This window comes from Arabidopsis thaliana, chromosome 2, assembly GCF_000001735.4.
Source record: "Arabidopsis thaliana chromosome 2, partial sequence".
NCBI classification, from domain to species: domain Eukaryota; kingdom Viridiplantae; phylum Streptophyta; class Magnoliopsida; order Brassicales; family Brassicaceae; genus Arabidopsis; species Arabidopsis thaliana.
Genome location: NC_003071.7, coordinates 13,204,969 through 13,230,271, shown reverse-complemented (window position 1 = coordinate 13,230,271; position 25,303 = coordinate 13,204,969). Strand labels below are relative to the sequence as shown.

Below are 25,303 nucleotides of genomic sequence, written 5' to 3'. Positions count from 1 at the left end.
ATAAAAAAAAACATGGAAAAAAAAGAAAAGAAGAAGAAGTAAAGATGGAGGAGGGGTCCATTTCTGCCACCGTCCTCTCGTCTTCAAGGTCTGCAACACAGTATATGCCTTAACCCTACACCTTTTTTTTTGCATACAATTTACCGTTTTTTTTTATATTAATCATGGAACTTGCAATATCACAATGTATTTCTTTTGTACCGTGAACCTTTTAGCAAGTAATAAATCGCATTGATTACTATCTCTCTGTCTTGATACTGACAGTTTAACTCTCTGGCTAAAGAACAAATGTTGTTTGCAGAGGTATCAATTTTTTTAAATGACAGTAATTTAAATTCCTTTAACCGGATTTTTTTTTTCTAACTATGAATTGATTGTTCAAATTGTTTAAGTAACCAAGTTGGTTAACAATTATATTGGTAGTGTTTATAGTAAAAAATATCAACTTGTTGCTAGTTAAAATTTAAAACTCTATACTACATTCTAAGGAGTATAATATTATTCTTATTCAATTGTGGTGGGGAAAAAATAAGCCCTAAAAATTTATATAACTAAAATAAAAATAAAAATATGAAATATAAATAATACTTCAGTTTTCTGACCCAAAACAAAACAAATATAAAATAAGATAAGAAATTAACCAAATAATTTTTAGATTAATAACTTATTATTTTTTCCTAAACATAATTTTTCGACTGTTTTGTTTTTATGTCCACCCCTAATACTTTTCATTTTTGTGTTATATACATTTCTATATGGTAATCTACACTAGTTAATATGTTTCAAATGATATTTTATGTTTGTAATAGTTATATATATATATATATATATATGTGGGTGTGGGTGTGAAATAGTTTTTGTTTACTATAATATAAATAATTTTCATTAGTATATTGGTAGTTAAACTATTGAAGTTAGTTAACAATTATTTGGGAAAATATAAAAATCATTTCTATGATATATCTATCAGAGAATCTTTGGTTCATATACTTTTGAATACACAAAGTTAAAAACGTTATCATGTAGAAAAAGGTTGAGCTAGATAGATTTTAGAAATACATATAGCATACTGTATTTTCTATACAACTTAATTACTCACAAAAATAATTTTAAGAAAGATGATTGTGAATTATCAACTAGTAAGCTAAGTCTACGAAAATGGTTGATGTGAGAAATGAAAAAGCTAAGGAGCCTAAGTAGAAATTATTAAGTTAGGTTCCCTGATGCCCAACACTTTAATTATTATACATTTGTATTACATTATGCTCGACGCTTCCTAGTTCTTCCTATCTAGATACAGCCTACTTTCCAGTTGGAAAAAGGACTCAAATTATCAATTTTCAGTTAATGCCTTCAATAATTTTTTTCTGTTTTTTTTCTTTTATTTAGAGTTTGAACAGATGAAAACTCTAGATAAAACAGTAAACGAAAACATGTCGCAAGGGTCTCTCTTTAAGATCAAATAGGTTTAATTTATTTTTTGTTAAATAGTAATGCATGTGAGAAGAATACTTACAAGGAAGGTTCGAGCCACTTAATTCGCCAAACTTATTCATAGGCCAAGATCAATAGTCAACTACAGAAGTATTTTTAGTAAGCATGAATTAAAATTGGAAATGGTTTATTGAAAAAGTGGATATGTTGGATAAGATATAGAAGGTGTAGGGTTTACTTAAGTTTCACGACTTTGGGAAGTATAATGTGGAATCTTTTGATATGAAGGCAGATTGCATGCGCGTATGCTTTTTCTAAAGACATTAATCTAAATATCATGCATTGTTTTTCTTTAACTTTTGGGAGTATTCAAGTTGACGACATTTTCACACTTTTTCTTTCATTTCTGTTTTTGTTCTAATTATATTTCAATTGTGATCTTTGATAAACACAAACAAAGACAACCAAATTTGTATCAAGCCAAATAATTTTTTATTGTTTGCATCTACACGGACATATGTTAAATGAATAATTTATAGGTATGATTCTAATTTGATGAAAATTTTAGAGTAAATAAACTAGCTTCGAATATATTGATTGTTAAGTAAAAAAAAGTTTGGATGTAATGTCGTATTTTGAGTTGTAATGTTATATTTAATTTTTATAGATTGTTTTTTTGTAAGCCTTGTAATTCTGTCAAACTTTTAAAATAACAAAAATTTAATCTTTTACCAAAAAGAAAAAGTTCGGATGTGGAACACCAATTGGAAAAAGTTTCACACAAATTTTTATCAAGATTATTTAGTTGATAAAAAAAACTAAATTACACACATGGATTTTAACATACAAAGTTGGCATATACAACATTAAATACAAGTGACAACATTAATTATGCAAAGGGATTATTGTTGATTTTGTCATTTTTCATAGAGATCTTTTGAAATTGCCATTTTTATTAAAATCTTACGGATATGCCATTTTCTAAGACTTAAAAATGTATGGATTTCAGATTTTTTTTGGTAAAAATACATAGTTTACACAAAATACTAAACCCTAAGAACAACCACAACCAACTAAACCCAAACATAATGAATAAAACGCATGTTAAATCATATTTCCGTAACCTGAAAAATGGCAAAATCTACAAACTATTCAAAAAGGGGCAAAATCCACAAATGTCATCCCAAAAAATGGCATTTTCATAATTGATTCTTATGCAAATATGGGATTTATTTTTATTTTTCTATTAATTTGGGAACAAAACGATTACTATATACATATCTTCATATATATAGCTTCAATTTTAAAACCAACGAATATGCACAAAAATATCTAGACATTATTCCAAAACTCCAAACTAATATTCAAATGTATAACGTATGGTTGTGGTAAGAAGGGAAAACAGAGTCTGAAACGTAAGTCTATTTCATTGCCCTCTCTTTTTAGTGGAACGAGAAAAAGCTGTTGTGTATCATTATCAACGGCTTAAATATAAAAATTAATCATAAAATGAATAAAGTTTTTTTCTTCTTCTTTATAGGTGGTAGAATTGTAATTAAAAGGAAAGGTAGATTTCTCAGACGATGACCTTAATCATAAGTTCCTAACACATTTTGCTCCTCGAAATGCGAATCTCATTCAACATTAGGCCTTAATCATAGTTATCCACATGAATGAAACACATACAATCTCTTCTCTCTCCCTGTATATATAGTATCCATAAAAATAAAAGTGACTTTAACAAAATAAAACATAAAATAATTGGGACTCTACATCAATCATACTAGAGTTGTGGTTGTTGTGGAAGTCGGGTGTGGGGGAAGTGGATATTGTGGTGGCAACCAATCAGTTTATTCATGCGAAGGTGGTGAGTAATGGGGATCATATGCATCTGATTGTGGTGTATGCGGCGCCGTCAGTGAGTCGTAGAAGTGGTCTTTGGGGAGAGTTAAAAGATGTCGTGAATGGGTTGGAAGGACCACTACTTATTGGAGGGGATTTCAACACCATTTTGTGGGTGGATGAGAGAATGGGTGGAAACGGGAGGTTGTCGCCAGACTCTTTGGCTTTTGGAGACTGGATAAATGAGTTGTCCTTGATTGATTTAGGGTTTAAGGGCAATAAGTTTACTTGGCGGAGAGGGAGACAAGAGAGTACTGTAGTGGCTAAACGACTGGACAGAGTTTTTGTTTGTGCCCATGCTAGGTTGAAGTGGCAGGAGGCTGTAGTGTCCCATTTACCTTTCATGGCGTCAGATCATGCTCCTTTGTATGTCCAGCTGGAACCGCTTCAGCAGGTCGATCCTCGTCGGCGCCCATTCAGGTTTGAGGCGGCATGGTTGAACCATGAGGGCTTTAAAGAGCTGCTGAGTTTGTCTTGGAGTGTGACTTTGTCCCACGCCCGATGCGTTGAAAGAGTTGCAGCGGAAGTTGAGAAAATGGAATAGAGAAGTGTTTGGGGACATTCACGTGCGCAAAGAAAAGTTGGTGGCAGATATAAAAGAGGTTCAGGACCTGTTGGGAGTGGTGTTGTCTGATGATTTGCTAGCTAAAGAGGAGGTCCTATTGAAGGAAATGGATTTGGTGCTGGAACAAGAGGAGACTTTGTGGTTTCAGAAGTCACGGGAGAAATACATTGAGTTGGGTGATCGAAATACAACTTTCTTTCACACCTCAACAATTATCCGCAGAAGGAGGAATAGGATTGAGTCATTAAAAGGAGATGATGATAGGTGGGTGACGGATAAGGTGGAGCTGGAAGCTATGGCTTTAACATATTATAAGCGGCTGTACTCGTTGGAAGATGTTAGTGAAGTCCGAAATATGTTGCCAACTGGTGGCTTTGCATCCATATCAGAGGCGGAGAAGGCAGCGTTGCTCCAAGCTTTTACGAAGGCTGAAGTGGTTAGTGCGGTGAAGAGTATGGGACGGTTTAAGGCACCAGGACCCGACGGCTATCAACCAGTCTTCTACCAACAGTGTTGGGAGACAGTGGGACCCTCAGTGACGAGATTTGTGTTGGAATTCTTCGAGACAGGGGTTTTACCAGCTTCCACGAATGATGCTCTGCTTGTGTTAATAGCTAAAGTGGCCAAGCCGGAACGCATTCAGCAGTTTAGACCGGTGAGCTTATGTAATGTTTTATTCAAAATAATTACGAAAATGATGGTGACCCGGTTGAAGAATGTCATCTCTAAGCTAATTGGGCCGGCCCAAGCGAGTTTCATCCCTGGGCGTTTGAGCATTGATAACATTGTGTTAGTACAAGAGGCAGTCCACTCTATGAGGAGGAAGAAGGGGCGGAAAGGCTGGATGTTACTCAAGCTGGACCTTGAAAAGGCCTATGACCGTGTTAGATGGGATTTTCTTCAGGAAACGTTAGAAGCTGCTGGACTGTCTGAGGGTTGGACAAGCAGAATAATGGCAGGAGTTACAGACCCTTCAATGAGTGTACTGTGGAATGGTGAGAGAACAGACTCTTTTGTACCGGCTAGGGGATTGAGACAAGGGGATCCGTTGTCGCCGTATTTGTTTGTACTCTGTTTGGAGAGACTGTGTCATTTGATAGAGGCGTCAGTTGGAAAGAGAGAATGGAAACCGATAGCAGTGTCATGTGGGGGGTCGAAGTTGTCACATGTCTGCTTCGCAGATGACTTGATTCTCTTTGCAGAAGCTTCGGTAGCGCAAATTAGGATCATTCGTCGGGTGTTGGAACGGTTCTGTGAGGCCTCGGGACAGAAAGTCAGCCTAGAGAAGTCGAAAATATTTTTTTCTCACAATGTGAGTAGAGAAATGGAGCAATTGATAAGTGAAGAGAGTGGGATTGGTTGCACTAAAGAGCTGGGGAAGTATTTGGGTATGCCAATCTTACAGAAACGAATGAATAAGGAGACGTTTGGAGAAGTGTTGGAAAGAGTTTCAGCTCGGTTGGCGGGTTGGAAGGGCCGATCTTTGAGCTTGGCAGGGAGAATCACTCTGACAAAAGCGGTTCTGTCTTCTATCCCGGTTCATGTAATGAGTGCGATTCTTTTACCGGTCTCTACGCTTGATACTTTGGATAGATACTCCAGAACTTTTCTTTGGGGGAGTACTATGGAGAAGAAAAAACAACACTTGCTATCTTGGCGTAAGATATGTAAGCCGAAAGCTGAGGGAGGGATCGGATTACGGTCTGCTCGTGATATGAATAAGGCCTTGGTAGCCAAGGTGGGGTGGCGTCTGCTTCAAGATAAAGAGAGCTTATGGGCACGGGTTGTTCGCAAAAAGTACAAAGTGGGTGGAGTACAAGATACTAGCTGGCTGAAACCACAACCAAGATGGTCCTCCACGTGGAGAAGTGTGGCAGTAGGGCTCCGGGAAGTGGTGGTTAAGGGCGTTGGATGGGTGCCTGGAGATGGGTGCACAATAAGGTTCTGGTTGGATCGCTGGCTGTTGCAGGAGCCGTTGGTGGAGCTTGGGACTGATATGATACCGGAGGGGGAGAGAATAAAGGTGGCAGCCGATTATTGGTTGCCGGGATCAGGTTGGAACCTGGAAATTCTGGGTTTGTATCTGCCAGAGACAGTTAAGAGGCGGTTGCTCTCGGTTGTGGTTCAGGTTTTTCTGGGTAATGGAGACGAGATATCATGGAAGGGTACACAGGATGGGGCCTTCACAGTCCGCTCTGCGTATTCCCTCCTACAAGGTGACGTTGGAGACAGGCCGAATATGGGGAGCTTCTTTAACAGAATCTGGAAGCTGATCACGCCTGAGAGAGTACGGGTGTTTATTTGGTTGGTGAGCCAGAATGTGATCATGACTAATGTGGAGAGAGTCCGGCGCCATTTGAGTGAGAATGCTATATGTTCGGTGTGTAATGGAGCCGAGGAAACAATACTCCATGTGTTGCGTGACTGCCCCGCTATGGAACCGATTTGGCGTCGGTTGCTGCCACTGAGACGACATCATGAGTTTTTTAGCCAGTCTTTATTGGAGTGGTTATTTACAAATATGGATCCAGTAAAGGGGATTTGGCCTACTCTTTTTGGTATGGGAATTTGGTGGGCTTGGAAGTGGAGGTGTTGTGATGTGTTTGGGGAACGAAAGATTTGTCGGGACAGGCTGAAGTTCATCAAAGACATGGCGGAGGAGGTGAGGAGAGTACATGTTGGTGCTGTTGGTAACCGGCCTAATGGTGTGCGGGTGGAAAGAATGATCAGGTGGCAGGTTCCAAGCGATGGGTGGGTGAAAATTACCACGGATGGAGCGTCCCGTGGGAATCACGGGCTGGCTGCGGCAGGAGGGGCCATCCGGAATGGGCAGGGGGAGTGGCTAGGTGGTTTTGCACTAAACATTGGATCTTGTGCAGCGCCATTAGCCGAGTTATGGGGCGCCTACTATGGGCTGCTCATTGCGTGGGACAAGGGGTTTCGACGAGTGGAGTTAGACTTGGATTGCAAGTTGGTGGTGGGTTTTTTAAGCACAGGGGTAAGCAACGCTCATCCGCTGTCCTTCCTGGTACGGTTGTGCCAAGGCTTCTTTACGAGGGACTGGTTAGTCCGTGTGTCACACGTGTATAGGGAAGCTAACCGTCTCGCTGACGGGTTAGCAAACTATGCCTTTACCTTGCCGCTAGGGCTTCATTGTTTTGATGCATGCCCAGAGGGAGTCCGTTTACTTTTGCTCGCAGATGTTAATGGAACAGAGTTCCCTCGAGCTGTTTTATTGTAATTTTTTGTAGTTTGTTCTTAATAAATTGGGGTAGGCAATTGCCACCCCTCAGCTTACCAAAAAAAAAAATCATACTAGAGTCAAATTATTCCATTGTCGACTTTGATTAGCATGTAATCCTAAGCCGACCAATGTGTGTGTATGTTGTGTGAAACATATGCTTTTCAAGTTTTAATTAATTAGTGAAGGAGGATTTGACATTAACCAAACAAAATATTACAAATTGGTGTAACTAAGATATGATATATGTTCATTTATTGATGTTTTTCAATTTTCCTATATTCCTTATTATATGATATATATAGTTATGTATGTTTCAAGAATTCGATATGGCACGCATGATTGAAGAATAATGATTGAGGAATTTTTCTGTAACAAAAAAATTTGAAATAAACAAATATGTGGCTAAGAACTTAACAAGGACACATGTTGATATGTGAAATAGGAATCTTATAATAAGGAACAAAAGGTTGAAAGCAAAAGGGTATTTATTTAGTTTACTTTCCTATTCTGAACCCTTAACTTCTGCTATCCTTTCCACCAACAATCTAATAGTATACTCTCTCTCTTTTTTTTCCTCTTCTTCTTCTTGTCCTTCGATTTTAGACCAACTAAACATATCAATATATTAAAGTAGCATCTCTCTCTCTCTCTCTCTCTCTCTCTCGCTCTTTTATTTTTAATATCAATTTTGTTGTCCAAATTCTCATCTCTTTGGGAAAACCCTAGACTAAAGATTCCAATCTCTTTTCTTCTAAATATTTCTTCATTTTTTCCCTTTTTTGATTTGGGTATGTTGGGTCATTGAATCTTGTGACTGCCATGGCAGATCTTTTGGGGATCTGCATAGAAGAGTTGCTTCTTGTAGCAGCTTTCAGGTAGCTGTGTCCAGCCTGCATCAGATGTTATTAACTCACTACACACCAAACACCACAATAACAACAAAACGGCAAGCATTTTGAAGAGGTAAACAAAGCAAGTGGGCAACAAAAACGGCACGCAAGTTTTTCTTCCAAGTTAAAACAACTCTTGGAATGTCATTTTGAAAGGTAAAAAAATAATGGGACTTAAAGGATATAGCGTCGGAGAAGGAGGAGGAGAGATAGTTGAGGTTCAAGGCGGTCACATAATCCGAGCCACTGGACGCAAAGACCGTCATAGCAAAGTGTTCACATCAAAGGGTCCACGTGACCGGCGCGTGAGACTCTCAGCTCACACGGCGATTCAATTCTACGATGTGCAAGACCGGTTAGGTTATGACCGGCCTAGCAAAGCCGTTGATTGGCTCATCAAGAAAGCCAAAACCGCTATTGATAAGCTTGAACTCGGGGAGACTACTACTACTACTACTCGTCAAGAACCGGTGAATACTAAACCGGAATCTCCCACTTTGGTTTTCCAAAGAGAGAACAATGACCAAACGCAGTTCGTGGCGGCCAATCTTGATCCTGAAGACGCAATGAAAACGTTTTTCCCGGCGACGACAACAACAAACGGTGGTGGTGGTACAAACATCAATTTCCAAAACTACCCTCATCAGGATGACAACAACATGGTCTCAAGAACAACAACACCACCACCAAACCTTAGCCAAGATCTTGGTCTCTCTCTTCACCCATTTCAAGGGAACAACAACACAGTCGTAGTTCCCGAGACCAACAATTTCACCACGACTCATTTCGACACGTTCGGGAGAATCTCTGGATGGAATCATCACGACTTAACTATGACGTCATCATCCTCATCAGAACATCAACAACAAGAACAAGAAGAAAGGAGTAATGGTGGTTTCATGGTGAATCATCATCCTCACCATCATCATCATCAACCGTCGATGATGACATTGCTTAATAGTCAGCAACAACAAGTGTTTCTTGGTGGCCAACAACAACAACAACAAAGGGGTACCCTTCAGTCCAGTTTATTCCCTCATTCGTTTCGTTCTTGGGATCATCATCAAACGACGTCGGATCATCATCATCATCAGAATCAAGCTTCTTCGATGTTTGCTTCATCATCACAGTATGGTTCTCATGGGATGATGATGATGCAAGGCCTTAGTTTCCCCAACACTACAAGACTACTCCACGGAGAAGAAGCTACTCAACCAAACTCTTCTTCTTCTCCTCCAAACTCACACCTCTAAACTAAGGTTTGCTTCTTCTTTTTAATGTATTTATATATTTTAAGTATAATAGGTTATTAATCAAGAAACCAGACAATAATTAAATCTTTCATAATTAAATTACCACATGTATTTCTTTCAGACAACCATGGAGGTTCAAATTCATGATGACATGCATTGAACAAGAAGGAGGAAATTAATGTGATGAATGGAGCTAGAGTAAGCGCTATATTAATTAGTATTACCATCTATCCATATATTTATGATTCAAGACTATTATTACTCATTTAGTGTTTGTTATTATTATTCAATTTTGCTTGTTTGTTTCTTATCATCTTTGCATTGATCATCAAGATTGTGATATTTGAAAAGATGGGTTTTATGTGTGTTTTGGTTTAGTACTGGCGTTAGGCTGGGATATTGTAATCTCATATTTTTGTTCTACGAGTGAGTTTGAATTTTCTGGTTTTTACTTGCGGTTTCTATTTCTTCGGTTAAGTAAAGAGTAATTGAAGAACGTTAAAAGCATAGGTCGTATTACATGAGTAATGAAGAAAAAGGTGTTCATTATCATCTGTGCAGATACCAATTTTCTTTTGTAATATAGCTTAGCTTGCTAAAAAGTTGCGACTATTTAATAGAAAAGTCAAATTTATTACAAATTTGGGATTTTTATGAAAAAGTTGCTATTGAGTATTCAATGCTTTGTGACAGTGATACCAAAGGATCTCGATAGTTTAGTCTGCTTTACTTGGTCTAATTGGGTTTGACAGAAGATTTTTCTATAATTCATCTTGAAATAATTGTTTTAGTCATATAGATAGGCGGGCTATATAGAGAATGACATTTATCACTTTTTGGCACTTTTACATATAGTATATATATATGTACATATATTTGGTTTGATGAAATACATGATAATATATTTAGGTTAAAGGAGTTTGTACTTTGTTGTCACATGATGATCATTAATATTTTTCCCAACGATGATCATCATTTTTATACAAGACGTTAAAAGCTACAGAATGTTCGTACTTTTAAAAGTCATCTACTGCGAGAATGACTACTTTGGCCTTTTGATTATGGATTGTGCTTGGATTATTAGAAGAGTTCAACAAAAGGATTACAACTTCCATCTACAGTTTTGTTACAAAAGGATTGTACTATATGTAAGTGTAACCCAACAAACCTAAACCAACAGACAGGAATGCGGTAGAGCAAACCGGTACAATCAAAATCAAACACCCTTCATAAAACTATATCGGATACGCCAAACAATATGAAAATATATGTCTCTGTGTTTAGTTTTTTTCGTGAAAATAAGATTCCGAGCAATATGAAGAGCTAAAGTGTTGTCACTGTAGAGTACACAGAGAGAGCATAAGAAGCATGCTTTATATATTTACATAATATAAAACCAAAATATATATTTACATAATATAGGCAATCCAAACATGTTCACAAATTCCAAGAGCCATAACTTTGTATTTAGCTTTGATAGACAATGAAATGGATGAATTTTCATTGAACATAAAATCCAAGATACATAGTACATACGAAATTGTGGATAACTTGCCTAGTCATAAGCAGTGAAACCTCAAATATATAGGTCTAGAGCAGCAAAGTAAAAACAAGCTTTGTCCAATGCTTCCTTTAAGAAACAAACAATCTTATGAACTATATGTCCCTTGGTGCATATGAGAATTGACCTTGTTTACCACCAAAAGAAACATTATCAGACAACATCTCGAAGATGTAACTTGCGTTGACAAACATAATGGTTTTTTTTTTATCTAACAATTTCCAAAATAGATAAGTACCGAAGATGACCAAGATCCTTGAGTTGGAAGTAATTAAATAGCCGAATTGTCAATTACAAAAAAGAACCAAAATATCATATGGTATCATCCACATAAACCAAAATACCAACAAAACTTTACCATAATACAATATATATGATCAACATTAAATATTATCAAATCTCAAATAAAAAATAATAAAGAGTTCTAAGAACATTTGTGGATAGATCATAAATAGATTTATAAAGTTTGCAAAAATCTATCATGAATTCTCCTTTTCGTCCTACAAATATTACATAACAATATGTAAACCACTTCATCCATATAAGCTGAGTCAAATTCTCAGTTCATCTTCGCTATATGTATCAACTTATCGGAATCACTTCTATTATTAATGGAAAAACCGAATATCACATAATGAGAGGTTTTAATTTCTACATAAAACTATAAAAGCCATGGTTGTATAATCAAATAGGACTGTGGGAGTAATATAAGCAATTGAAAAGTATAGGGAAAATATAAGATTCTACAAGTGATAATGTCCTATTTTGTAAATAACGATCAAATAAATTCCAAACAGTTTTAGACCAAAAACCCTTTGGTCATCGTCACCAGAGATTAGATCTAAAACCCTATCAGAGACCATTTCGCGTGAACAAAGATGGCGGGGCCTTTGCTTCGATCTCTTTGGTCAAACACCACTCGAAGATCCTTCTCTTCTCATTCATCACCTTCCAAATTCGGATACTCGCTCTCCTCCTTACGCTCCTTTTCAGCAGCCACCGCTTCCACAGCTGCAGCCGGAGCTCCTAATAGCTCGCTTGACCCTAATCGACTAAGAAACGTGGCTGTGATAGCTCATGTCGATCACGGGAAGACAACACTTATGGACAGGCTTCTTCGTCAGTGTGGTGCTGATATCCCTCACGAGCGTGCTATGGATTCTATTAATCTTGAGCGTGAACGAGGGATCACTATTTCTTCAAAGGTATCGCCTTTCGTATGTTTGGATTGGAATTAGAGTTAATTGTTACTTCACAATTTTGAAAATGGTTCTGTTTGAAAATGATTCTGAGACTCTATCAAAGCATATTTATGTTCTGTTCTTTTTTTTTTCTCAGTTTGTTCTGTTATGTCTGTAACTTGATGTGTTCTTTTACCGATTCCCTGAGATTTTGTTATTTATCACCACGTTACACGACATTTAAAGTTTATGTCAAATTTTCCGACAGGTGACATCAATATTTTGGAAGGACAACGAACTTAACATGGTAGACACACCTGGTCACGCAGATTTTGGTGGTGAGGTATGATACTGATCTTACTTTTAGCGTATTATTTGATTCTCATGCTCGTTTTTAGTAGAAATGCATATTAGTGGACAAAAGATAAATTAATTAGAAGTTCTCAATACCTACTCATGGTCTGTTGACATTAGGATACTCCTTACTGTAGAACATAGGTGCTATCTTTGTGACTATTTTGTGTATTTGAATTATAGGTTGAACGAGTCGTTGGTATGGTTGAAGGAGCTATATTAGTTGTTGATGCTGGAGAAGGCCCTCTTGCACAGACTAAGTTTGTTCTTGCCAAAGCCTTGAAGTATGGACTACGCCCAATCCTTCTCTTAAACAAGGTAGATCGACCTTCAGGTATGCATTGCATTCACTCCCTTTCTTAGTAAAACTTGTTGGTCTTGTTTAATTTGTTTAGTTTCTCATCCTTTTTTTTCTTGCTTCGTTTATTTACAGTCACGGAAGAGAGGTGTGATGAAGTGGAGAGTTTGGTGTTTGATCTTTTTGCAAATTGTGGTGCTACAGGTGATTAATATATCAAAGTTTAATATATGTATTCTAATTAATTTTCAAATCATTACTAAATCAACATTTCTTCTTTCTCCATTACTTAGAGGAACAACTAGATTTTCCGGTGCTTTATGCCTCTGCAAAAGAAGGGTGGGCATCTTCTACCTATACCAAAGACCCTCCTGTAGATGCGAAGAATATGGCAGATTTGCTTGATGCCGTAGTAAGACATGTTCAGCCTCCAAAAGCAAACCTTGATGAGCCATTTCTGATGCTGGTAATATAAAACTCCAGCGAATGAAATTTGCTTGGCCAATTTCTTTCACTTTTCTGATTGTCCAATATCAAGTAGCTGATCTTTGCATTGTGCTCTTTAACTTTGGACGAGGTTAACTAACACAGTTCCCATTGATTTCTGTTTGGCATTCCACAGTAGACTTCAGAGAAAAATCGGTTGAACTTAGAATGTTTGTTAAGTAAGTAGACTTGTTGTTGTGAGTTTAGAAGCAACTATATCCGTCAGTAAATTTCAAGAAAGAACAAGTGATTTTGTCAAACTAATTTCCTCGGGAAAGGAAGACATTGGTTGGACACTTCATGAGATTATATTCAGTTTATGACCTTCGGCTTTCCTAGTTTGAACGTATTCATGTTATGTAGTGAATGTGCCAAGATTTGAATAGATTCATTTATACGTAACTATTATTTTAAGGGTATAAAATGTCTGAACTGCTAAAGCCCTAGCAATGATATTTAACTATCGTTCTCTCTTCTGATTTCCAGGTTTCAATGATGGAGAAGGACTTCTATCTCGGACGAATATTAACTGGAAGAGTAACTTCTGGAGTTGTCCGTGTTGGTGACAGAGTCAATGGACTACGCAAAACTGATTCTGGCTCTGAGAAAATAGAAGAAGCAAAGGTTTGTGTGCATATTGCTTTGTACTTGGTCAGCCGTGTTTACGAAGTGTGATGTTCTCATCTAAGCAGACATAAACATCTTTCATATAGGTTGTGAAGCTAATGAAAAAGAAAGGTACAACCATAGTTTCAATTGACGCTGCTGGGGCTGGTGATATTATCTGTATGGCTGGTTTGACAGCTCCATCAATAGGTCACACGGTGGCTAGTGCAGAGGTAATATCCGAATGGACTACTTCCCTGTTTTATTCTTAGATATATAATTGAATTCTGCTTTTAACATAACTTCTTCCATTGATCCCTATTTGAATATTAAGACGCTTGAATAAATGCTTCATTTTTATTGTCTTTCAGGTCACAACTGCACTCCCTACTGTTGAGTTAGATCCACCAACAATTTCTATGACGTTTGGTGTCAATGACTCTCCGTTGGCTGGTCAGGATGGCACCCACGTATGTTTAATTATAGTGACAAGATATAGCTCTAGTCATTACTCTGCATTAAACTTTTACATCCTCAGATTTACCTTCGGGTCACTGCATTTCTTTTTCATCTTAATTCACCTATATGTTGCTGGCATTAAAGTTAATGTGTCCCCCTTAGCGATATTTGAAGAAATATGTTGTGTTAGGTGGTAGACCACTCGTTCTGGCACATGTTGATAGGCCTTTGCTAATCTGCATGCAGTTAACTGGAGGAAGAATCGGGGACCGGTTAATGGCAGAAGCTGAAACAAATCTTGCCATAAACGTTATTCCAGGCTTGTCAGAGTCATATGAAGTCCAAGGGAGAGGAGAACTTCAACTTGGTTTGTTCTTTTCCAGTTTGTGTTTAGTGTTTGTTCACCTGTAAAGACGGATATAAAGTATGACACACGCCAGAAAACACGTAACTGTATTTATTTCTCTATGCCAGGTAAATTAATTTCTGTCGTGTCTAACAGGTATCTTGATTGAGAATATGAGGCGGGAAGGTTTTGAGCTCTCAGTCTCACCACCTAAAGTCATGTTAGTCACATCTCTTTGTTTACACTACATACTATATTCGTCGTATAATCAGAGTTAGTTGTTGAGGTTATTAGATGTTGGTAGTTGTAGAGGTTCTTAGTGGGCTTTTGAAGAAAAGGGTCTTACCAGTTTGTGTCATAAAGCAATAGAAGAATTCTTTTATTTTTTACCAAGTTACCTGATTTCTATGCTGTTACTATTACACTAAACATTACTTGGTTATTGTTTGTTCGACTATGGATTACTTTTTAGCCTAGAAAAACTCCTTTATAGTGTCTTTATTTCTACAAACTTTGTTGTACTTCTTCGTCTGACTTCTGAGCGTTTGTCCTTTATGTTCAGGTATAAAACTGAAAAGGGACAAAAGCTTGAACCAATTGAAGAGGTGACTATTGAGATTAATGATGAACACGTAGGATTAGTGATGGAAGCTCTCTCCCACAGGCGGGCGGAAGTTATTGACATGGGCCCTGTCCCTGGAAATGAGGGTAGGACGAGACTGTCACTAACTTGTCCTTCAAGGTTAGCTTACTATTTTTAATTACTTTTAGAAAATCTTGCTTGCTGCTCATTGAATCATTCCCCATGAAGAAATATAACCTACGTATACTTGTGTTCTGCAGAGGTCTGGTTGGGTACAGATGTGTGTTTAGCAGCGACACACGAGGAACTGGATTCATGCATCGTGCTTTCCTAAGTATGAAACTTTTCTACTTGCATTTACTGCAACTCCAGTCCGCTATTTATCCATCTATTTTCTCAATGTTTTCTTCTTTCATAAGCATCAATTCAGTTGACTTCTCTTCTAAAGGAATCATCTATGTAAATAATATTTCTTGCATATATCTGCTAAACACAAATTCAGCTTCAGATATCATTAGTTTTCTTGCAAGAGGATTCATCATAGATCCAAACATATCTGTCTGGTAGTTAGAAGCATCTTAGGTTTTACGTTTTATTACATTCTTCTTCAATTGATTGCTGTTTGTGTATCGCGTTCTTGCAGCTTATGAAAAGTACCGAGGTCCGCTTGGAAATGTTAGGAAAGGAGTATTGGTATGTCTATGGCTTGTTACTCTTATTTCAATAAGAGATTGCTTTCCCTTGACTTTTTTCCTTCATAAAAATTTGTATGTAGTCTCAAATTTTTATTTTTATTTATTTATCTTGATGAAACAGGTTTCCATGGCACGTGGTACTATCACAGCTCATTCTCTGATGAGTTTGGAAGCTCGTGGAATTCTCTTTGTGTCTCCGGGGCTGGATGTGAGAACCATCTAAATATGACATAGAAATATCTTTCTCGGTTTAGCTGTTCTTGATTGGAACAGGTGATGTGGTCTTTCTGCGTTTGATCCATGCTAATGCTGCACTTTCTTTTGTTTGTCTGTCTTTAACAGTCATATGATGGTATGATTATCGGTGAGCATTCACGAGAAACAGATCTTGATGTAAGTTTGTTCGACTTCTCCTCTTCATACTAAATTGTCGAAATGCCATGAGCTCACTTGCCCTTGCACTGCAGCTTAACCCAGTTAAGGCCAAAGAACTTACAAACATTCGCTCTGCTGGGAAAGACGAAAATGTGAAGCTATCTCCACCTCGTCTTGTATGTACCCTTTCCTCTTTTAACATGACATAAGAAAACTGTTTTCTTGATCAGAAAATTTTCTTGCCCTTTGTGGTTTAACTTTTGAATTCTTGTCTATTCAGATGACACTTGAGGAAGCTATAGGATACGTTGCCTCAGATGAGCTTATAGAGGTACATTGTTCATCACCAATTCCAAATCTAGCTAATCATATTATCCATGACGAACATTTTGTTTCCGGCTTCCTATGCATTTACTGTTCTTGGTTTAATGTTGTACTGTTATTGGTTTAATGTGGTCAGGTGACACCAAAGACGATTCGGTTGAGGAAAAGATGTCTAGACGTTAACAAGCGTAAATCCCAGAGCAAACGAGCCAAAGACTAAAAAGTTATCTTCCACACTTGACTCTCTGGTACAATTTTTATGGAAGCTGGTTTAGTTCTTGTCACAATCCTAGAAAAAGAAAATTATTGAATATGTACGAGAAACATTCAGATTATATACTAGATTCGTAACTTATACGCAAGAAGATGCATTCTTGTATTGATAACAATAAGAAGATAGATCGATCCCGATGCTGTATTATCATTGTGGACCACCGGATTTATCATCGTTATAAAGAAAGTTTTGTTGGTGGCCTTGGGGTCTATTTAACGACCCACATGACCCAAGTTATATTTTTAATTTATAACTGATTCCTTTTGTTCCAATCGTCGTTCTAATTTTATCTCATCAAAAGCATGTGTCTCCATTTATGTTAAATAACATGGTAGTAGAAACTTTAAAAAGTTAATAACTAATGTTCAGTTCGAGTATCATGAAAATATCCACCGCACAGTAGTCGCCAGTTTGGTTATGTCACTCCAGACCAAGCTTAAGCCACTCCAGACACAAGGACTTGAGGCCGCATTGTAAGGAAGTGTTGCAATCGTTGCATCATCTACTGGAAGAACCTCAAGAGGATCCTCTAAAGGCTTAGGACTAGGAGTAGGTTTTTGATTAGAAGAGGATGGGTTGTTAGGTTGAATAATGGGTGTATTATTCTCTAGAAAAAACTACAAACCAAAGTCTCAAACGTACGTAAGAAGTTAAACTAAAAGAAAAAAGACAAAACGTGTGTAAATATATCAAACTAAGATGAGCAAAGAAAGTAAAGGAAGGAAGCAGAGTCCAATCCAAACATTAGAGTTTGAAGCTGCACTATGTGGAGCTGGTGATGGTCCCATCTGATACTGTACTGGAGCATGATTAACCGGTGACTCAGCCAACGGAGACTGTGAAGGAGACGAAAAAGAGCTTGGTGGTCGGACGGGTCCAGGAACCGGAGCAGCGACAGGTCCCAATGAGGCTGGTAATACATGGATTTGAAGCTTTTGTCCCATGTCACAGTGACCAGGAAATCCGCATATGAAGTGTTGGAGTCCCGGTTTGGTTAGAATGACGATATCAGACCCGGTCTCGTATCTTGCTAGCGGTTTGGACGGTTCACACATCTCGTAATCATTGTGAGTGACTTCGGTGACGTCGTGGAAGTCTTTGTTGTATTTGAAGACCAAAGAGTCTCCAACTTGAAAAGTTATTGTAGATGCCCATGTCTCGTAGTTGACGCTCATAATCGTCCATCCGTCGGAGTCACCAACTTTGTGAACGGTTCCTCCAACGGAAATTCCAAAAAGTGCTACAAGAATAAGCAAAGAAGTAAAGAAGGCGTTGCTTTTGATCAAAGCCATGATCGATTGTTGTTTGAAACGAGAGAATTAAGCAGCAAAGAAAGAAGAAAACAACTATGTAAGAGATATTATAAAGTTTTGAGTTTGTGTTGGTGAGAAGTTGAGAGAGCACTACGTTGTTTATATAGACCCGAGGTCTCGTTTAAGGTAACCCTTTTCTCTTTAAGAATTTGACGATTTTATATGTTTTTCTAAATCAAAAATATATTATATTTTGATAATTCCTAGTGATAATTGTTAAGGTCATTTTTTCCCTTTTTGTTAAATATATCCAGAAATTTATTAATTCTTAAAGGTATTAATTTATTGAGAGATTATAATAATTTTGTAATTATTTTTAAAAAATTATCTCATAAGAAGTTTTTTTTTGTAATTAATATCTTTATAAAATTATATTACTTATTAAATTTTAAAAACACACAAACTTTCTCGATGTAATAAAATATTAGAAATGAACTATTTCGAAAATTAATACAAATTTAAGAAAAATATCATATTTAATTTTTACCAATTGTTTATTTCACCAATTGTTAGAGTCATATTTAGGGTCTAATTTATACTCCCTCCGTCCCATGAAGATGGATTTTTTAGAAATTTCACATTCTTTAAAAAATAATATATAATGACAATTTTAATCTCTTAATACTATTTAAAAATAATTATTACCATTTATTTAATTATTTAATAAGGGTAAAATAGGTAAACAGTTCTAAAAATTACATTGGAAATATAAAAAATTATTTTTGTGGGACAAATTTTTTTCCTAAAAAATTTATTTTTGTGGGACGGAAGGAGTATTCTTTAACACACATACAACGATTAGGATTTATATACAAAAGATATTATCTTCTTTTAATTAATTAATTAATTTATTTTTATTTATTTATTTATTTTTTAATTATTGTAAGTTAAGATTCCATTTTCGCATCTTTTTTTTTCCGAATTTCCTTTTTTGTAACATTTTCTCAAATTTTTAATGAAATGTTTGTTTTTTTGGTGGGAATATTTAATGAAAATATCACGAAGTCCAAAATTGCCACAAGCTGAGATTTTTATTTTATTTTGCATCATCATCATCAATATCATTCATCATCATCAGACATCAGGTGCGTCATAAGCTCCACAAAAAACTCATCCATGGCGATTCTTAGTTACATCTCAGCAACATCAACCACACCACCAATTCCTCAAGATCAATCTCCCAATTCTCGTCTACCAACCAAAATCATTCTACCCAATAAGAAACCTGAGAAATGGTCCACCGGAGTTGCTCCCGGAGAGTACGGTGGTCCTCCGACTACCACCAAGCTCCGAAAGTACTGGGGAGGTGAAAAAGAAGATCCCATTACTTCCACAGACTTAATCTGGAACAGAGATTTTATGGATCAAATGAAGAAATTGTTTGATGATCCTAATGATTCTTCTCTCGACCCATCTCCTTCAAAGGTTCAATCTTTATCCCCCCAAATTAGCTCAACTTTAAGGTTTCACTAAATCTCTTTAAGGTTTTGTGATTGCTTACAGGAAAAGTCTTCTGGGTTTCTGAGCTTTAGCAGAGTTATGAGTCTTGACAGGTTCATTCTCCTTTAAACTGATAAAAATTAGTTTTTTATTTCTTGCATTTTGATTAATGGTTGATTTGTTTGTTGTTGTTATCTGTGGAAAATTAGTATGGATGTTGATTTAAGTAAAGAGCTTGCATCGTCTTCTAAATCCGTTGTGAAAAATCGTCTTGACACCTCCAAGTCAGAAGCTAAAAAGCAAATGGTGAGAAGCCAATTTGACAAAGCCACATTGCTATTTCTTTATGTCTCTGAAGTTTACTCTTTTTTGTCAATATCATTAGAGTAAGGCTATTGTGTCTCCTAAATGGAAGCTGGCACCTACACGTCGTGAGCAAGAGAAATGGGATAGAGCAACGAAGGCTGCAACTGGTGGCAGTGTAAGTTTATCTTTGCAATTGATGGATCACTTGTGCTTTGATTTATTAATTCTATACCAATTGAAATGTCATTTTCATTGTAAACATTGATCAGAATTGGCAAAAATGGATCTTCTTGGTTCTTAATTCCTTCCTTCATTTCTAATGTGTGCTGCAGGATGTGATGTTTAGGGAGCTGAGACGGCCACGTGGTGACCCAGAAGTACAAGCTGCTAAAGACAGGGAACAATATTTTAAGGTACCTTCTTTGGTTAGCTAATCCTTTCATGGTATGACAAATATCATGTATTGCTATCTCATGAAAAGGCAGCTTGTATAAGCACTACTCTTTACCTTCATGGGCAACTCCGTTACTTTTGAAGCATTCAGTTCCTAGTCTCTTGACTTTTGGATTGTTTTCTGCAGCTGAAAAATAAGATTCAGGTTCTCACACTCGGTATTGGTGGTGTTGGTTTAGTCTCAGCTTATATCTCATACACCCCAGAGATAGCACTTAGGTTTGTCTTCTCATGCAATGAACATCAAAATCTCGTTAAGGACTTTTTAAATCAATCTTAATTTGTGTTGAATATTTTGTTACAGTTTTGGTGCTGGCTTGTTGGGTTCACTTGCATATATGAGGATGCTTGGTAACTCTGTAGATGCCATGGCAGATGGAGCCAGAGGAGTTGCCAAGTACTATATGTTTCTCTTCAAATTCTTATCAGTTATCTATGTTGAGACCACTCACTCACTCACTTATCTCTTTTGTTCTTTGGTCTTACTGAATTGATTTTATAGAGGTGCAGCTAACCAGCCACGGTTACTAGTCCCCGTTGTGTTGGTTATGATATTCAATAGATGGAACGCGTAAGCACCTCTCTCTCCGTTTTGCATTATATATCTTTCATCCAAAATCAACTTGGTTACATCAATCATATTTACTTGTGACTTCTTCATATATTGCAGAATACTTGTTCCTGAGTATGGATTCATGCATTTGGAGTTGATACCAATGTTGGTTGGGTTCTTTACTTACAAAATTGCTACGTTCTTTCAAGCTATAGAAGAAGCCATCTCCATTACTACTCAAAAACCCGAATCAATCTCTCCAGACACACAGGCCAGTGATTAATAAGGTCAAGGTCAGTGTTGTAAGAAATGTAATTAAACACAGAAGTGTTAATGTAATAAAAACTAATAACTCATAAACTCATTCATACCAGCAAATCACCAAGAGATAGATAGCTAGAACATATAAAGCAAATGCAGAAAGAGTGAAACATAGAAAGTTAATGACTTTGAAATTTTTAGACCAAACCGGGTCCAGTGTTGGTTTGAGTGTATTCTTCGTTGAGTTTGCCTTCGTAAACATAACCGAGCTTCTCACAACACTTCTTAATCTCTTTGACATCTTTCTCCGAGCAAGTATCATCGGAAACAACAACGGTCGTTTCGTTTTCTCCCGTTTCATATTTGGCAACTGCTTGATGATTCAGAACTGCAATCTTGACGACCTTGTCGTCTCCAAAAGTAGTGCAAGAAATTACTCTAGCTTCCATTTCTTTATTATTGTCTTTGGGTTTATTACTCTGCTTTTTGGATAGGAATAATAAAGAGTATAAGGGTGATGGATGGTTTATATAGAGAACAATCATGTGAATGATAATTAATGGTCAAATCACGAAACATGTATGCATGTAAAAAACTGTAAATGGACCACCAGATTTGGTTATTATTTGAACAATAAAGTTGAATCCCTGAAATTGCTTCATTTTACATGACTCAAGTTTTCCAGTTCTCTATCTTAGAAAGTGAATGCCACAACAACAGTATAGTGTTAAGGCACAATTTCCTATAGTTGTAGTAGATATATGTTTTACCTTAGGCAACCAGAAGAAAAAAAAAAAAAAGTGTTAAGAGTTTTATGGTAGATCGCAAGCAGAAGAAAATATAATATAATTTTTTTGTATCAACAATCATTTATTTGTTCTCATTAGTATATACATATGTATAGCTTAAAAATCAAGGTTATGGCTATGATACCAGATGGTGTAGATAACACATATATTTTTGTTTAGTCTAAGAATGTCCAAGAATCTATGTTATCTTATTCCGTTAAGAACTCTCAAGTTCTAGCCACAACAAGTATTTAAGAGTTGAAATGCTCTTTGATTTAATTAAATAATGCCGTGCCTTTACAAAGCTATCGACTATATATAACAAGATACCAAACCTAATCCTTTAAGGAATCGGAAACTAAAATGCTTGTTGATCAAGTCGTATCTAGCTAGAGACTTATTATCACAACCTAAAAATAAAATAAAAATACCATACTGGCAATAATGTTAAATAACTCAAAAATCAGAATGTAAACTAAAAGTCTAAAACCAAAAAGGAAAGATGCCCTGCATCAGTGAACTTGACCAAAGATGTCAGGACAATCATCCCAGCGACCAGAATCTCGAGCCTCCCAATAACCTCCAATGTATCTATAAGTCTCACTTCCTTTCTCTTTACTAAACCACGTTGGTTTCCAGCCTCTCTCTTGTTTCTCTCTCGCCTGTCTTTGCCTTTGTTCTAACCTCAACTTCTCTCTGTTTCCCATTTCAAACTCTCCTTTTTCCAAATACCTTTGGTCCGGTCTAAGTCTGGAATCTGTTGGTGGCAACATTTCCTTTAAATCAGGCGTGAGCTCGTTTAATGTGATCCCAAACCGTGTAAGATTGTACTTTGTAGGGTTTTCGAGAGGTTTGTTTCGTTTCCACAAAAGATGAGATTCACTCTCCTTTCCTTGATTGACCATCACATAGTACATACTCTCATCCCATTTTCCAAACAACTTAGCCACTGTTTTTCCATTCTTGTCTTCTACTATACCTTGAACTTGATGCGGATTTCTATCCATCATCGACTGTTTCTTGAATTTAAGTTTACATGAGTATTCACCGTTACCTTCAATCAGCATAGTCCCATAATGATCACAATACAATTTACCAAGTATGAGATTGTATATTGATGTAGTCACCTATATTTTTGAGCATAGAAGGATAAGTAACATATCATCCATGAATGGTTTTTTTTTTGGTTAAACTAAGATTCATACCTTACTCCATTGCACAATTTCACCATCATCAAATTGTAAAGTCAACAAACCGATAGGATCGAGCTGAATTGATCGACCCCAAAATTTGCTTTTTAAATTGCTATCTCCCCAAAATTTCCATCCGGTGCCATCACAATGACATGCCACAATCATAGGATGATGACTTACCTAACAACAAAGTTCACAAGAAAATGTTATGTATATTAACTTCACATTAATTAGTGAATCTTATAAGTTTTTCATATAAACATAAAGAAACCTTTTCCGAGAAAAATCGAAGGCCTTTATCGGGATAATCAGCCTCGTATGTTTCCCCTAACATTGGATTAAAGGGTTTGCAAATTCTTCCTTTAGTTGATGCATAACCAGATACAGCAAATGCAGCTACATTCAAAATCCTCATAAGGTTATTGCCCTGAAAAATATCATTTTCTAGGCAAAATTACAAGACTGTCATAAAAGAATCTAAATATTATTAGTCGTTTGCAGATTTTTATTACCCTTTTTCCCCATTCAGAAGCTTGATCAAGAAGATATGAATACTCCAAATCTTCAAAGCATTTTTGTAGAGAGGATAGTGGCTCATTGAAGTAAACAGGAAGACAAACTTTAGTAAGATCCTTGCCAATGTTGTCTTTGATCATTGACCAAAGGCTAACACTTTTCTCTTTTTCAACCGGATCAGGTAATTTATTTCGTCTATTGACATGAGGATAGTTAAATCCAATAGTCTTGATAGAAGGATCAACGTCATCATCTGACTCAAAGCCATTAGTAATCCAATCATCATCTGTAGAGAATGATCATCATATAAAGCAAATGAAGAAAGAGTAAAACATAGAAAGTTAATATGTAACTTTGGAATTTTTAGACCAAACCGGGTCCAGTGTTGGTTTGAGTGTACTCTTCGCTAAGTCTGCCTTCGTAAACGTAACCGAGCTTCTCACAGAATTTCTTAATCTCTTTGACATCTTTCTCCGGGCATGTATCATCGGAAACAACAACCGTCGTTTCGTTTTCTCCGGCTTTGTATTTGGTAATTGCTTGATGATTCAGAACAGCAATCTTCACGACCTTGTTGTCTCCAAAAGTAGTGCAAGAAATTACTCTAGCTTCCATTTTTTATTATTGTCTTTGGGCTTATAACTCTGCTTTTGCTTAGGAACAAGAAAGAGTACAAGGCTGAAGGATTATTTATAAAGAGATTAATCATGTGAATGTTAATTAATGGTCAAATCACGAACATATATGCATGCAAAAACTTTAAATGGACCACCAGATCGATTTGGTTTTGTTTGAACAATAAAGTTGAATCCAAGAAATTGCTTCATTTTACATGGCTCAAGTTTCCACTTCTCTATCGTAGAAAGTTAATACTACAACGTTAAGGCTTAATTTCCTATACTTGTAGTCGATATATGCTTAGGCAATCAGAAAAAAAGTGTTAGAATTTTGTGGTAGACACTGGGAAAAGAAAATGTAAAATTAAATCTTTTTGTATTACTAATCATTTATTTGTTCTCATGAGTATTTAATTTAAATTTTTCTACTAACTGGTCTAGTTACCTGTTTCATTAAGAAATATGTGGTAGTTAACTTTTTGTATTAATAATCATTATTTGTTCACATGAATATCTATACGTTAAAACTTAATTTAATTTTTCTACAAACTTATATAGTTAACTGTTTCATTAACTGCCATCATTAGTAATTAGTTCTATATCTAGTTTACCATATGAATGAAAGTTTATTAGGTAGATAATATAAAACATTAAGCTATAAAATATGTATACACTCATGAACTAGATAATACTAATTCCAGCTATAAATGTGTATATACTCATGAGTCATGCAATATGAAGCAATTTTCTTGGATTTAACTATATTGTTCATTGGTCCATCTATATCTATCTCGTTAACCATATGAAAGGTTTATTAGGTAAATAAAGAAAAAATTGACAAAAAAAAATGCATTGGCATTTTAGATAAATATAGTACATATTTCTTATCAATAACATGTATTTTGGTGCGTTTTATTGACTGTGTTCGAGAAAAAACATGAAATAGCATATTATCTTATAATGAAATTCGATAAAAATAAGCGATCCAAGACACTTGAATCAATCATACATAATTTGGCCACTAATTATACAC

The 25,303-nt window shown here is 36.3% G+C and overlaps 6 protein-coding genes and 1 pseudogene across 9 annotated transcripts; 4 read left to right on the top strand and 3 right to left on the bottom strand.

Moving 5' to 3' along the window:
* Nucleotides 1–3,223: 3,223 nt before the first annotated feature.
* Nucleotides 3,224–7,213, top strand: AT2G31080 (annotated as a pseudogene; the record flags this gene model as incomplete). Its single annotated transcript has 1 exon — nucleotides 3,224–7,213.
* Nucleotides 7,214–7,629: 416 nt separating this feature from the next.
* On the top strand, nucleotides 7,630–9,794 carry TCP10 (TCP domain protein 10). Its single transcript, NM_128662.2, has 2 exons — nucleotides 7,663–9,294; nucleotides 9,410–9,794. The coding sequence occupies exon 1, from the start codon at nucleotides 8,203–8,205 to the stop codon at nucleotides 9,286–9,288; it is 1,086 nt and encodes a 361-aa protein (NP_565712.1). The 5' UTR covers nucleotides 7,663–8,202; the 3' UTR covers nucleotides 9,289–9,294; nucleotides 9,410–9,794.
* A 1,753-nt stretch (nucleotides 9,795–11,547) lies between these two features.
* On the top strand, nucleotides 11,548–17,172 carry EMB2785 (elongation factor family protein). 3 transcript variants are annotated; one of them, NM_001202718.1, is made up of 18 exons: nucleotides 11,548–12,066; nucleotides 12,299–12,373; nucleotides 12,568–12,718; nucleotides 12,818–12,886; nucleotides 12,976–13,148; nucleotides 13,655–13,792; nucleotides 13,882–14,007; nucleotides 14,146–14,244; nucleotides 14,480–14,600; nucleotides 14,736–14,799; nucleotides 15,142–15,321; nucleotides 15,423–15,496; nucleotides 15,806–15,855; nucleotides 15,979–16,065; nucleotides 16,200–16,250; nucleotides 16,325–16,408; nucleotides 16,513–16,563; nucleotides 16,693–17,172. In NM_001202718.1, the coding sequence occupies exons 1-18, from the start codon at nucleotides 11,728–11,730 to the stop codon at nucleotides 16,774–16,776; spliced, it is 2,016 nt and encodes a 671-aa protein (NP_001189647.1). In that variant the 5' UTR covers nucleotides 11,548–11,727; the 3' UTR covers nucleotides 16,777–17,172. The 3 variants fall into 3 exon arrangements, with proteins under 3 accessions (NP_001189647.1, NP_001031452.1, NP_180664.2); NM_001036375.3 differs by having other exon boundaries at nucleotides 11,578–12,054; nucleotides 16,693–17,100; NM_128661.3 differs by having other exon boundaries at nucleotides 11,705–12,054; nucleotides 12,299–12,368; nucleotides 16,693–17,100.
* A 347-nt stretch (nucleotides 17,173–17,519) lies between these two features.
* Nucleotides 17,520–18,122, bottom strand: AT2G31050 (Cupredoxin superfamily protein; the record flags this gene model as incomplete). Its single annotated transcript, NM_128660.1, has 1 exon — nucleotides 17,520–18,122. The coding sequence occupies one exon, from the start codon at nucleotides 18,120–18,122 to the stop codon at nucleotides 17,520–17,522; it is 603 nt and encodes a 200-aa protein (NP_180663.1).
* Nucleotides 18,123–19,083: 961 nt separating this feature from the next.
* AT2G31040 (ATP synthase protein I-like protein) lies at nucleotides 19,084–21,648 on the top strand. Its single transcript, NM_128659.4, has 9 exons — nucleotides 19,084–19,568; nucleotides 19,647–19,696; nucleotides 19,793–19,889; nucleotides 19,969–20,064; nucleotides 20,222–20,302; nucleotides 20,470–20,561; nucleotides 20,647–20,739; nucleotides 20,845–20,913; nucleotides 21,013–21,648. The coding sequence occupies exons 1-9, from the start codon at nucleotides 19,260–19,262 to the stop codon at nucleotides 21,176–21,178; spliced, it is 1,053 nt and encodes a 350-aa protein (NP_565711.1). The 5' UTR covers nucleotides 19,084–19,259; the 3' UTR covers nucleotides 21,179–21,648.
* Nucleotides 21,354–21,605, bottom strand: AT2G31035 (oxysterol-binding-like protein; the record flags this gene model as incomplete). The annotated part of the gene is made up of 1 exon (NM_128658.1): nucleotides 21,354–21,605. The coding sequence occupies one exon, from the start codon at nucleotides 21,603–21,605 to the stop codon at nucleotides 21,354–21,356; it is 252 nt and encodes an 83-aa protein (NP_180661.1).
* Nucleotides 21,649–22,456: 808 nt separating the features above from the next.
* On the bottom strand, nucleotides 22,457–24,268 carry ORP1B (OSBP(oxysterol binding protein)-related protein 1B; the record flags this gene model as incomplete). Its single annotated transcript, NM_128657.1, has 5 exons — nucleotides 22,457–23,071; nucleotides 23,150–23,317; nucleotides 23,409–23,564; nucleotides 23,650–23,939; nucleotides 24,028–24,268. The coding sequence occupies 5 exons, from the start codon at nucleotides 24,266–24,268 to the stop codon at nucleotides 22,457–22,459; spliced, it is 1,470 nt and encodes a 489-aa protein (NP_180660.1).
* Between the last annotated feature and the right edge of the window lie 1,035 nt (nucleotides 24,269–25,303).